Consider the following 12,598-nt stretch of genomic DNA (forward strand, 5'->3'; position numbering starts at 1 on the left):
GGAGTCATAGGCAGTTGTGAAGTGTCTGAAGTGGTTTCTGGGAACTGAATGTGGGTCCTTTCTGCAAGAGCATCAAGCATTCTTAACTGCTGAGCCTTCTCTTCAGTCCCTTTGAGTGTGTGTGTGTGTGCCTGCCTTCCTGGGAAACCTCTGCTTGAAATGATAATGAAGTCTTCCCCAGTTATCTCTTTGTACTTACGTTTTATTTTTTTTGAAACAAGTGTCACATATTCCAGGCTGTCCTCTTAACTGATTCTGTAGCCAAGGACAGCCTTGAATTTCTGATCCCTTTGCCTCCATCTCCGGAGGGTTAGGACAGTTTATGTGATATACCGGGACTGGCTCTCCAGCTTTCTAATTTTGGGAGGTGAGGTGGTAATGGGTTTGTCATCTTCTTGCTAATCTTTTGACTTTTCTGACCCTTCTGCATCCTTGGCTTGGCTGCAGGGAATGCAGAGATAAACCCTGAGATTCTGGGGCATACTTTGCCCTGGACATAGTACCAGGGTTAAAGCTGCAGCTCAGGCTGCATCTCTTTCCATATTCTAGAACTTTCCACCTCTTAACATATGAGAGTGACTCGTGGGCCATGGCTGTACCAACTTTAGTGATAAAGTCTGGGGCAACAGTGGGAAATCCAAAGGTCTACAAGGAAGGAGGGCTGCTGAGTTCAGGTCTCCACTGCAGTGCAGAGAACTGTCAGGAGAGGGCAGTGCAGAGTTTCCTCTGTCCTCTCCAGAGAGTCTTCCTCTCCAGACAGGCTAACAGAGGTCACCCCAAAGGCCCTCTACTTTGTCCCTCTCTGAGGGAAGTCAGTTCAATGGGGGTGGAATCCTGGCCTCCAGATTCTTGTCCAGGATCCCACTGAAGGCATGAGGGACCTTTAAGGTGGTCACAGGAAGAGAGAATTGTGCACCAGCATTTTGGTAGGTGATAAGGTTTACTGAAAACTTTGCGGCCACATTCAGTACTGGTTTGGTGGATACATTGGAAGGAGGTTGCATAACATTAGGCGGGTGGAAGGGGCTGGGAGGAAGAGATGTATGCACGTGTATCCATGTATGCATGCGCATATGCACACATGTCCGTGCTAAGTAGGGTGCTCGTCACGGTGCTGAATGGAGGAAGTTATGTGTGGATGTATGCATTTTAACAAGGAAAATGAACCAGAAGAGGAAATATGTTTTATCCACTGCGTGTTGCAAAAGTCTCACGTCAAAAAAGCTTGCCTTTCCTCTAGGTATGGCATCAAAAGGGAGTAAAAAAATGATTGGATCACCCAGATTATAAATAAGGTTATTTGTTTCTCAAAAATCCCTAGTAAAACATTAAATATCAGCTCTTTTGGGGGAGAAATACATTCATTTCCGGGAGACCTCAGAAAAGTGACTATCCTTTTGTTCCACCCAACCAGGTAGAAGACCCAGAAGGTTCTAAGGGTCCCTTCTGGTTTAGCCAGATAGCCACTCCCATCCTACCACTGAAGGAGATGGCTAATGCACATTTACAAATGAAACTGCACATCCATCACATTAAACCCAATGGAAAACACACACGGGATCAGTCCTGCCATTCACAGCCACAGAACAGGAGGGGACAAGAGAGGGTGCCAATCATGGGTCCTCCAAGTTGGTCTTGGAGAGTGTGTGAGGGCAAATGGTAGGAAGCCTCCTCCCAGGAGCCCCCAGTTCCTTCAGTGCCAAGCCCAATGGTGATGTGTGCCAATCGGCTGGCCCATCATTCCCCTGCCATGCTGGGTACTGAAGGCAAGAGCAGTATCATCCTCTTCAGACCCTGGCTTCCCATTGGGATAATGCTTCTTTCCGGTGTATCTTCTGCCTTCTCTGGAGGAAGAATGAAGAAGGAGGCCAAAGGCTGGTGGTACCAGCCTGGGAGCAGAAGGATACCATGGGGACCTGTGGAGTGGGAAGAACCCCTGCCCCCCTAAAGGTTGACAGAGGGGCTGGGGTATCTGAAGAACTCCATCTGAGGATAGGAGCATCTAGGGTAAGACACCATGGTCCTCTTGTTACAGGAGCTGTGATGTGACCACCTAGGGACAGATGTGGTCCCCATAGTCATCTTAATATGGCTCCTGATCCAGGTTCTGCCGTCTGCTTGGTCCTAGAGGTGCCCCAAATGAAGAGCTGCTCTTAACCTCTTCAGGTTGGATCCACCGACAATATATTTCCAGGAGAGGAGGAAGGAGTCTCTTTTGGCTTCCTTCCCCCTCTCCTACATCCATGGCTGCTACATTAAGAGACAGGGTCCTGCTGGGATAAGCTGGATCCCTGTGCAGTCCATGTCCCACTTGGATCTGCAGGGTATGGTGTTGCCTCAGGCCCTCCTCCTCTGGCCTCAATTATGCATTGGGGTTCCCTCCTGTCCTTGAGTGTCTTTCAAGGGAGCTCAGATTCTTGCTGGGGGTTGTTAGATCCCTCTGTCTCGTCCTACCCTCCCAAGTCTGCCCCGGGCAAAGGTCCACTCTGCAAACATCACCTGTTCACCTCACAGGGCAGGGCGTCTAAACAACCCAAATCCTTTTCCGTGTGGAGCCATGGGTATCGTCTGTCTTCAGGTATTTGGTGAGTTCAGATCTCACTCTGCCTTGCTTCACAGGCTGTTTGACTAGCCCCAGCAATGGAGTGCTCTTCAGTCTGAGGGTCCAGAACCAGGTTTTCACTGAAACTTGGTGGTTGGAAAGGAACAGGGTGTCACCTCTGCGCGTCTTCGAGCTATGATTCGGGGAAGCTAGGGCCCAACTTTCTTGGTGCTGCCTGGCCATATCCCCTCCCCCCCACCCTGAACCCTCCCAATGACACTCCTTTCCTGCTCAGTGACCAGTGCCATCTGGGCTGCCTGACTACTCCAGGGAGTCACTGTGTTCCAAGCCCAGGTCGCTGACATTCGTTGTCTGCAGCTCATCTGCTTCCTCCTCTAGCTCCTCCTCCTCCTCCTCTTCCTCTTCCATATCATCTTCATCCTCTTCTTCTGTTCCATCCAACGAGTCATCATGTGCAGCCATCATGGCCTGCTGCATGGCCATGGTGGCATTATCTGAGGACAGGGACTGCAGGTTGTCCAAGTTGATGGAACCTACATGGGAGAGGACAAAGGTTAGGACACACAAGGGCTATTGTTGGTCAGGTCTAGCAACCTTAGTGATGGGCTGGGTGGATGGGTCGGCTCATGGGATGGTGGGCCCCTTGTTTGTAAGAGTACAAAACATGGATTGAGACAGTTCACTGGCATGGAGATTTCCATCCCTCCGTTCTTCGGCTTCTCCTGCACTACCACAGGTAATAACACTCCAGGCTAATACATACTCAGTATTCTCTATGTAAGTATAGGAATCATTTTATTTTTATTTATTTTACTTTCTTTTTTCTTTAGATTTTTTTATTTATTATGTATACAGTGTTCTGCCTGCATGCATGCCTGCACACCAGAAGAAGGTACCAGCTCTCATTATAGATGGTTGTGGTTGCTGGGAATTGAATCAGAACCTTTGGAAGAACAGAGCAGCCAGTGCTCTTAACCTCTGAACCATCTCTCCAGCCCCTCATTTTACTTTCTAACTACTCTGTAAAGCAGGAGCCCTGATCCCCACTCTGAAGAGGAAGAAACTAAGTCATGGGTTCAAGACACTGATGGCCGGGATTTTCTGAAATCCACACCACCTCTATTTATTCCTATTCTACCTCAACAGAAGGTGACCCACCACATAGGAACCAGTGTACAGTCATATACATGAAGATATGCATGCATGCACATGGGTGTCTCTGCCCTACTGCCTACACAGTGGTCTTCACATGCCAACCTCAGCAACGTCTAGCTGATTAAATTATTCATTGTTCACCAGGAAACCAGCAATCTGAGGAGCATGTATGAAGGGTGTGATGGAGAATCTTGAAGAACAAAGCTTCCCTTGGCCTCTGTTCACAAGCCAGATGCCTGCCTTGGTATTTATAGATGCCTTGGCCTTGGAGAGCTAAGCAGACACTGACTATACAGAGCAGCCCAAGAGTAAGGGGGGTGAGGAGGGGGCTCTGCTGAGCAGCCACTGACTCCAAGGATCATCACCTCCCACTCCTTTGTGAGCTTGCTTTAAGTTTGTTAAAATTTATGCTGGAGGGTTTTTTGTTTGTTTGTTTGTATGTTTTTTTTGTTTTTTTGGCTTTTTTCTCTCATATTTGTAATCTTAGCACTAAGAAGGCAGAGGCAGGAGGATGAGAAATACAAAGATAACCTTGGCTATATAGTGTGTTTGAGGTCAGACTTCATGAGATTCTGTTTCAAATAAAACAAAACAAAACACAAACAACAAAAATGAGCACAAATCATCCCTTCTTATAGTCAGATTTATAAAAAGAAGGGGCAAGCACTGTGAAGAAGTAATGACAGGGATGTTGGCTGGGTAAGGAGACATTCATCCCTTGAATCTTTGCTTTCCAGGAGCCCCTCCAGCCCCAACATAAGGCATCCTCAGTCCTGATCTTACCATCAGGGTTTGTCCCTGGGGTGCTACCCTGCTGTTGCAGGACCCCAGCAGCAATGGAATTAGGCCAGAATCTTTGGGTGGGCCGGTGCTGAGACTTGATTTTCTTGGCTTTGGGAGCAGGATCTGGGTTGCTGGCATCAAGCATGGGCTGCAGGATACGCCTCCGAGCATTGATGAACCTGCCCATGGATGATGGAGAAGATCTGGTTAGTGACCATCTGGGTCACATGGGTGGTGTTGGGGGTGGGGAAGATGTGAAGGCTGAGCTGCCCCAGCGTGTTAGTCAACAGGTGTACCAGTATCAGTCTAGAGGTAAAGGCCCTCTGTGGCTGAGAAATTTGTGAATTACCCGGGGCTCTGTGATCATAGGCAGCATGGGAAGAATGCATGAGGAGATGTCAGAAATTCCTACTTGAGATTCACCAGATTTGAACAGAGAAGGGAAAAGCTGTGGTCACAGTCACCAACCTCTGATTTGCACTTATTACAGGGGCCCAGCTTTAAGGTCTAGTACCATCTATACTTCCTGGCCAGAAGCAGACAAGGATACTGACATCCCTGTGGGCTCAGGAAGGTATCTTTCCTTCCTCATTCCCACCTTATTTTGTAAAATGCTTTGATTTCAGTGCACATGGAGTTGGGTAGACCAGATATCCACAGTTGGTTGCAACTTTGGTACCTGATGCAAAACCCTTAGGTTTGTCTCCATTGGGCTAGTGAGCCCAGGTTCTCTGGTAGTTCTGTCAAGAAGGGATGTGTTTGACTCAATTTCCCAGAAGAGGGCGCTGAGAAGCTGCAATTGAAGCCAGGACAGGCTGACTCAGGTTCTCTGTATCTAGCCCACATAGGAAGAGGACTGGTTTGGCAGTGGAGCTGAGGCTGAGGTAGGTGTGGGCCTTCTGTCTGCTCTCCCTGCTCCACATTGCCTTGCCAAGCACGTGCCCCTGGATCAGAGCACCAACTCACCAGTTGTTTACTTGCAGGAGGGTGAGGTTTGTTTGGGCCGCAATCTGCCTCTTCTCATCTTCTGTGGGGTAGGGGTGCTAAAACGAAAGAAAGGCTGATGAGGAGCTGCAGGCATGTGAGGGCCAGATCGTCCTGGAGTTCATCAAGACATAGACACATCCCCAGGACTTCGGAGCCAAAACTGGGGAAAGGGCAATGTTTGTTCTTGAGGACAATGGGCCTGGAGCGGACACAGAGGCTCCCAAGTGCCTTAGGCTTCCCAGCTCACTGCCATAATAGGGACCAGCATAGTTTCTGGAGTAAGTTCAGTACTGATTGCAAGGTACTTTCTTCTGCTGTTCACTGAACACTCATGAAGGCGGGCTTTCTCAGAGCTAGGATCAACAATGGCTTCCAAAGCCTCCAGAAGGTCGTATGTGGGAGAAAGGGATGAATGAATGCGATCTAAGTTGATTGTTATATCTACTGTGTGCATCCAGATTTACACCAGGCATTTGGAAAGACAGGGTAAAATGTAACTGTACACTATTGACATGGGACCTTTTAACTCTTTGAAATGCTTCCATACAGTTAACTTCAATCCATCAAACCAACCATTAAAGCTATGAAGTGGATCAGATTGAAAAACTACCCATAGTCACTCAGATGGCAGTGCCTACTCAGTTCTTCGGGCAGCTCTTACTCCGGAGGGCTGAGTGACACAAGTGTCTCCTGTGGGCTTACATGCTGTGGTTCAGCCTTGATTATATGTTTGCTCTCACTCTTCAAACACCCTTCATGAAGGCACAGTGTGCACACACAATGCTCTCCCACACAAATGACACAAATGATGGAGGAAAACAAAGGCAAGCTTGGAGATGCTGTGGTTTGGGTACCGAATGCTATGGAAACTTAGAGGAAGGAAATATGTATTGGCTAGAGCAGTAGGAGGATGGCTGGGGGAGAGGCATTAAAGAAAGGAAAAGTCTGAGTGGGTGTGGTAGCTCATGCTTATAATCCCAACACTTCAGAGGCAAAAGCAGGGGGATCAGCCTGGTCTACAGGGCACTCTTGGGGAAAAACAATCCTAACAAAGAAACAAAAACAAAAGAAAGAGAGAACCTAGGGAAGAGGGTTAAGGGGCTCACAAGCTAGCGCTATTGTGACTAGCTGTGAGACCTCAGGCATGGCACTTATCAAGACATTATTAAGTTATGTAATGATGAAATACTTGTAAAGAGTTTGGACTGTGAGGATGGGGTGAGGTGGGCAAGATGTTTAAAGCTCACAGAGGGAGGAATAGGAGTGTCACAGCCTTGGAAGTGCTGTCATTAGCAGTGACAAAGGAAAGCAGCCTCTTGAGTTGGCCTCCAAGTCCCCTGACTGAAGCAATTGGGATCATTTGATGCTTTAATTCACACCTCTGACCCTGACTACCGCACCAGGGCACCCGACCCAGTGACTCATACAATATTAAGAGTCTAAAAGAAGGAAAGCACACCAGTGTTACTACAGCCAATTTCATGCTAATTGGGAGGGGGCAGAGGGAGGCCAGGAGGGGAGATGTCAGACCTGGGCAGGCAGGGACTCTGGGACCCTGATGACACTTCTGCCATACTTTACAAGGTTCACAGGAAGGAGCCAAGCAGCCTCCCCGTCCATGGCTGCTAGATCTGTGAACAAAACAGGCTCTTCCTTTGTCATCCATGGAGGATTGGTTTCAAGACCTTCAAAGACATTAGTATCTGTGGGTGACTCAGTCTCATTCTGTAATACGGCACAATATTTACACATGGCTCTACATCCTACACAGAGCTGAGGACTCTGGAACCTTAGAGGAAGGAAATACCTGGAGGCCATATTCTCCTGGATGCCGAATATCATCTCTGGATTACTTATAATATCTCAGACAATCATGTGGAAATAGTTATTATACTATATTGTTTAGGGAAATGATGCTAGAGATAAAAGATACCTGAAATTAGGGGTTCACAGCTGAGATGGAAAGTGGGGGGAGTTACTCTATTGAAGGTAGTCTGTACCAAGGTCTCTTTGGGTCACAGGGGAAGGGTGGTTCCTAGGGAGGTGGGGTCTCAACTGGGCTTTGAGGAATAGCTGAGGTACTTCAGGAGAGAAATAAACCTTCCTGGTGAGGGCCTTACAGCATGACTTAGCTAAGCCAGTCCTATGAGCATCTCTTTCTCTTTCCCCTATTAAGGCCCTGGAGAGGGAAGGCCCCAGCCTAGCATGGAAGGATGGTGCTCCCCTGTCTAAGGGGTCTCTGCTGCTAACACTCAAGGATTGGATACCTTAAAAACAGATGGACAGACTTGCACCTAACCGCTCAAATAATGAGCATTGCCCAATAGTCACTGATTATTCCGCTATGGCTAAGGGTATTAGAACCCTTACTACTCCCACCACCTCTCCTTCCCAGAGCAGCACCTCAGCAGGCACAGGGTGGAGGCTGTGGGTAAGTAGAAACACTTAGCCCAGCTTTGGGAACAGGTGTGTGGGCCAGAACATTCCTGGCACCACAGCCAAGTGCCAGAGGAGCAGTCCAGCTTGTACAAGCCTCAGGCCACATGATTCCCGAGGACAGAATCAAAATAGTCCTGGCTCCTGCTCAGCCCACGATTGAGTCAGTGCTACTTTTAGCACAACTGGAAAGGCTTGAGGCCAAGGACAAGAGAGGGAGTGAAATGAGACCTCCGGAGGAGGTAAGCACTGTGCCACAGAAGCCCTGTGATCACCAGCTGGGGGAACTCCCCTGGAGGCGGAAAGGAAGGGCCCAAGCTGCAGCATCCTCCAAGTGCATGATTCTTCCTTTATCAGCCTGGAGATTTCTACAACTGGGCAAGGCTGCTTGATGGTGAAGGGCCATTGAGGAGAGGATAGGGTCTTGCCCCACCATCTGGTGACTGTTTGGCCTTGGCTCTTTGTCCTGTATCTTTCATCCTTACCTTTTTCTAGTTATCATGGACGTAGAAAAGGCACGCATTTGCTGGACTTCAGAATGATGCAATGGGATGATAGAACAAGTCTGTTACCCTGACATGCACAGAGGCCTCCCAGATGTCTCCAGCTGAGCACTTAAAGACTAGGGACTTGAAGTATGTGCCATAAGTGGGTGTTTTTTGTTGTGGTTATTTGTTTTGTTTGGCTCTGTTTCTATAAGGAATTCCCTCTTCAACATAACCTAAAATCTCCTCTGCAGCCCTTCCTGACTTCCTGACTCCTCCCTTCACACCTCCGCAACTCTTATTTCCTTGGGCTCAAAAGACACTGACAGCTTTTAGGTTGAAAAGTGAACTCTGGTCAAAAGAAACAAATCCAGTACTGAGTTTTGTTTTTTGTCTCCCATTAAAACCCACCCTGGGACGCTCCTCTCATCTCCTTAGCTCATGTGGATTTCACCAAGTGGTTGCCTGGGTCACAAAGGGACCTATTACATGGGGATCATCAGCCTGTGGGTATCAGGGGAGCCCAGGCTGCCACCAGACTGGACTGTATACTCAATAGGGAGCTTGGCGTCTCCTTTCCCCAGCCTTGCTCTGGGGCCTACTGAACCTTTCTCCATCCCACCCCAACCCCTGACCTCAACAACCATGTGGCAGGGGCCTTCATTCTATGAGCATGCCACTGCTCATGAGGACCTATGACTCAAAGGGAGGTGGCCAGCAGGGCCAGAACTTTGAAATGACCATGTGGCATCACATCTAACAAGCCACTGATGACAGATGCACCCTGATTTCAGAGATGGCAGAGTGGGCAAAGCAAGCAAGCGAGCAGACAAGCAAAAAGCAAGCAAGCCAGCAAGCAGGCAAGTGGGCAAACAGGCAAGCAGGCAAGCAGGCAAGCAGGCAAGCAGGCAAGCAGATAAGCAGGCAAGCAGAAAGCAGGCCAGCAGAAAGCAGGCAAGCAGACAAGCAGAAAGCGGGCAAGCAGGCAAGCAGGCAAGCAGGCAAGCAGGCCAGCAGACAAGCAGACAAGCAGGCCAGCAGACAAGCAGATATGCAGGCAAGCAGACAAGCAGACAAGCAGACAAGCAGGCAAGCAGGCCAGCAGACAAGCAGGCAAGCAGGCAAGCAGGCCAGCAGACAAGCAGGCAAGCAGGCAAGCAGGCCAGCAGACAAGCAGGCAAGCAGGCAAGCAGGCAAGCAGGCCAGCAGACAAGCAGGCCAGCAGACAAGCAGGCCAGCAGACAAGCAGACAAGCAGACAAGCAGGCAAGCAAACCAGCAGGCGAGCAGGCGAGCAGACAAGCAGGCAAGCAGGCTTAGCATGACTGAAGCAAACACAGTGATGGGCTTCTTCTGCCACACTTGCCCCTGATTAGAAAGCCCACTGTTACTCCTACCCCCTTAAAAACACAAAGAGAAGCACAGAGAACTAAGCGGCATAGTATCACCTATTACCACACAGCAAATGCTCACACATTCATCCACTGTCAGGTCAAAAGATGGGAGTCTTCTCCTACCCTGGGAGCCCCTTCTGCTCCCTCCAAATCACCCTACCAAAGAGAAAATTTTTATGACAATTACTTCCTTACTTTTCCTTAGGTCATTTGTATGTATCTATCCTGTAATGTGATAGCTCAGTTTTGTCTTTTTTGTTTTTGTTGTTTGTTCATTTTTTCCTTTCTTTCTTTTTTTTTTTTTTTTTTTTTTTTTTTTTTTTTTTTGAGACAGGGTCTTATATAGCTCACTCTGGTCCTGGACTCACTCTGGTCAGACCTTGCACGTCTGATCCTCCTACTTCCATCTCCTGAGTGCTGGGATTATAGCATGTGCAACATTTTGTCTGGGTTTTTGAACATTGTAATAATGAAATCATTTGTTCATCCACACCTTTGAGTGTTTGTAGTTATTTACGTTGTTGCTGTATAGTTTTCCACTGTAGAAATGTCCTACCTCCGGGTTTGAGTCTCTAAGCTATCTTTTCTCCCTGTGGTTTCTATTTCAGAGCATTCACCACACTGGTTCCTAATAATTTGCTTCCATCCCTGTTCCTACTCTCCTTAAACTAGGTGTCTCATTGTTCCAGCTTCACATGCTTCCCTAGAATCCCTCCTACAGGGGTGACTTGTTATCTGCCACCCCAAAGGGACACATTGTCTATGTTTTAAGAAAAGAGTCCATATGTTTCTCTTTCTCTCCTTCCCCGTCTGCACAGACAATGACTGGCCCACTGAAAGTGTTTGATGCATACTTGTTGAATGAATTCATGTGGAGGTTTGAGGTGTGAGTTTGCAGGCATAGAGGAAGATGGATGGTGGGTCACTGATTTAGACCTCCAGGAATTAGGTGACCCCAAGTCGCCTTACTGCTGCTCCTTGATTGGTTGTTGAATAATTTTGGGGTAGTTAGTAGGGGACACCTAAGAGTCTATCAAGACCCTCTACTGGGTGGTGATGGTGCTCACTTTTAATCCTAGCAGTCAAAAGGCAGAGGCAAGTGCTTCTCTGTGAGTTTGATGCTAGCCTGGTCTATAGAGTGAGTTCCAGGACATCTTGGGGCTACAACCCTGTCTTGAAACCCCTTCTTGAAAAATCTAAAAACAAAGATACCCCACCTCTCTAGAGAGGTCACAGAGGTGGCCCTGTGAGTGTGGGGTCCTGGACCTGCCTTTCAGTAGCTCCAGACCTTGACCAATTTTCCTCTTCTGCAAAGTTAGGAAATCATTCTACCAGCCTCAAGGTGGTTACAGGGATGACATGAGCTCACAGAACTGGCAAGGTGGCTTAGAACAGTGCCTGTCATACTCTGTGTGTGTTTCTTAAAAAGAGATCAGAGAGGGAGAGGGAAATCTTTGGCTCAGCCCTAGCTCTGAGAAGGCTGCAGGTTGTTTGTTGGCAGCCAGCTGGAGTCCCATGCCCCCTTTTCCTCAAGGGCTTCCTTTCCTGCATCTTCAAGGACCGCTAAGTCCTGTGCACATGTGTGTTTTCTCCTAACCTGCTCAGGTTCCCTGGGGATGCTGTGAGGTTGTACATCTCTCGTGACATTTTTGGAAGGCATCTCTGAAAGCCACCAGTCTCCTGTGGAGTATCCTGGACCTCTCATGCTCTGACACTCAGTTGTCCTCCCTAGGGAGTTAGAAGGCAGCTTCTCTTTCCATACAACAAAAAGTGGGTGGGAAAAAACCAGTCTAATACCACAGCAGAAGTTCGAGGCCCAGGTCTCCTTGGCATCAAGAAAGGGTACAACCAAGAACACAGCCAGGCTGCTTCCTGCCTCCCATTCAGGCCATGCCAAGGTGAACATGTGGGTCATCAAACTCTAAGTTAAGACTAGGGATGAAGAAAACTTCATGATGAGAGCATGTTGGAGGGAGGGCTTAGTCACTTCTGTCAGCAACAGTTAAAGTGTTAAAGCAACAGCTAAAGATGATCACTTGAGAGACAATTGTCACCTAAAATGACCACCCACATTCCACCCAATCCCAAACTTAGGCCATCCTTGAAGTCCAGCCTACATCACAACTCTTTCCCTCAAACCCTGTAAATAAACACCTCAAAACTGTTCAACCCAAAGAGTTCTGGAGCCCATCCTCTGCCCCTGGAGCCCAAGAGGGTACTGTGTAGAGACAGTGACACCTCACCCCAGCTATGGATTTGGGGCCTGAGCTGTCCAGAGACCCCTGACTGGTATCTCCTGCAGGCAGACCAATGACCTTGCTATTCTGAGAAGATCGGGACACTGGGCTCTGCTGAGTCACCATCACATGTCACTCAGGGAGCAGGGTGCTCCAAGATGGTTCAGACAGTCTCTCTGTTGAGCGCCATCTGCCTTTCTGTGCTTTCAACCAGACTGCTGTGAGGTTATACAGACGTTCATGGGAGCATTTCCTACCTGTTGACAGTAGTCATTACCCCTGTGGGATGCCCGTAGCAGCAGGCTAACTTTTAACATTTATAGTGCAGAGAATGCTCTGCTAGAGTCCTAACTGTGTGCTATCAAGGCACCTACGAGTTAGGCTTTGTTCTCATTTCACATATGAGGAGAAAAAGAAGATCTCAGAGGAGCATGTCCACTAGATCTAGCTATGCAAGTAGTAAGGGCCAGGTCAGGGCAGGGTTTGTGTCTAAGTTGCCTTTTCCTAGGATGTTTAACCACTGCAACAGACACAAAGTTACAGGAGCAGGCACTGCTAT

General features: G+C 48.3%; 1 protein-coding gene across 2 annotated transcripts in view; it reads right to left on the bottom strand.

Moving 5' to 3' along the window:
• Window positions 1-920: 920 nt before the first annotated feature.
• Window positions 921-12,598, bottom strand: part of Pknox2 (PBX/knotted 1 homeobox 2) — a 260,987-nt gene continuing 249,309 nt past the window's right edge. For both annotated transcript variants that reach the window (XM_051197087.1, XM_051197086.1), the window contains 3 exons: window positions 5,468-5,544; window positions 4,502-4,680; window positions 921-3,096 (listed from right to left, as the gene is read on the bottom strand). In XM_051197087.1, the coding sequence (XP_051053044.1) occupies window positions 2,864-3,096; window positions 4,502-4,680; window positions 5,468-5,544 (489 nt within the window). In that variant the 3' untranslated portion in view covers window positions 921-2,863. The remainder of the gene's footprint in view (window positions 3,097-4,501; window positions 4,681-5,467; window positions 5,545-12,598) is intronic.

This window comes from Phodopus roborovskii, unplaced genomic scaffold (assembly GCF_943737965.1).
Source record: "Phodopus roborovskii unplaced genomic scaffold, PHOROB, whole genome shotgun sequence".
Taxonomy (NCBI): Eukaryota; Metazoa; Chordata; class Mammalia; order Rodentia; family Cricetidae; genus Phodopus; species Phodopus roborovskii.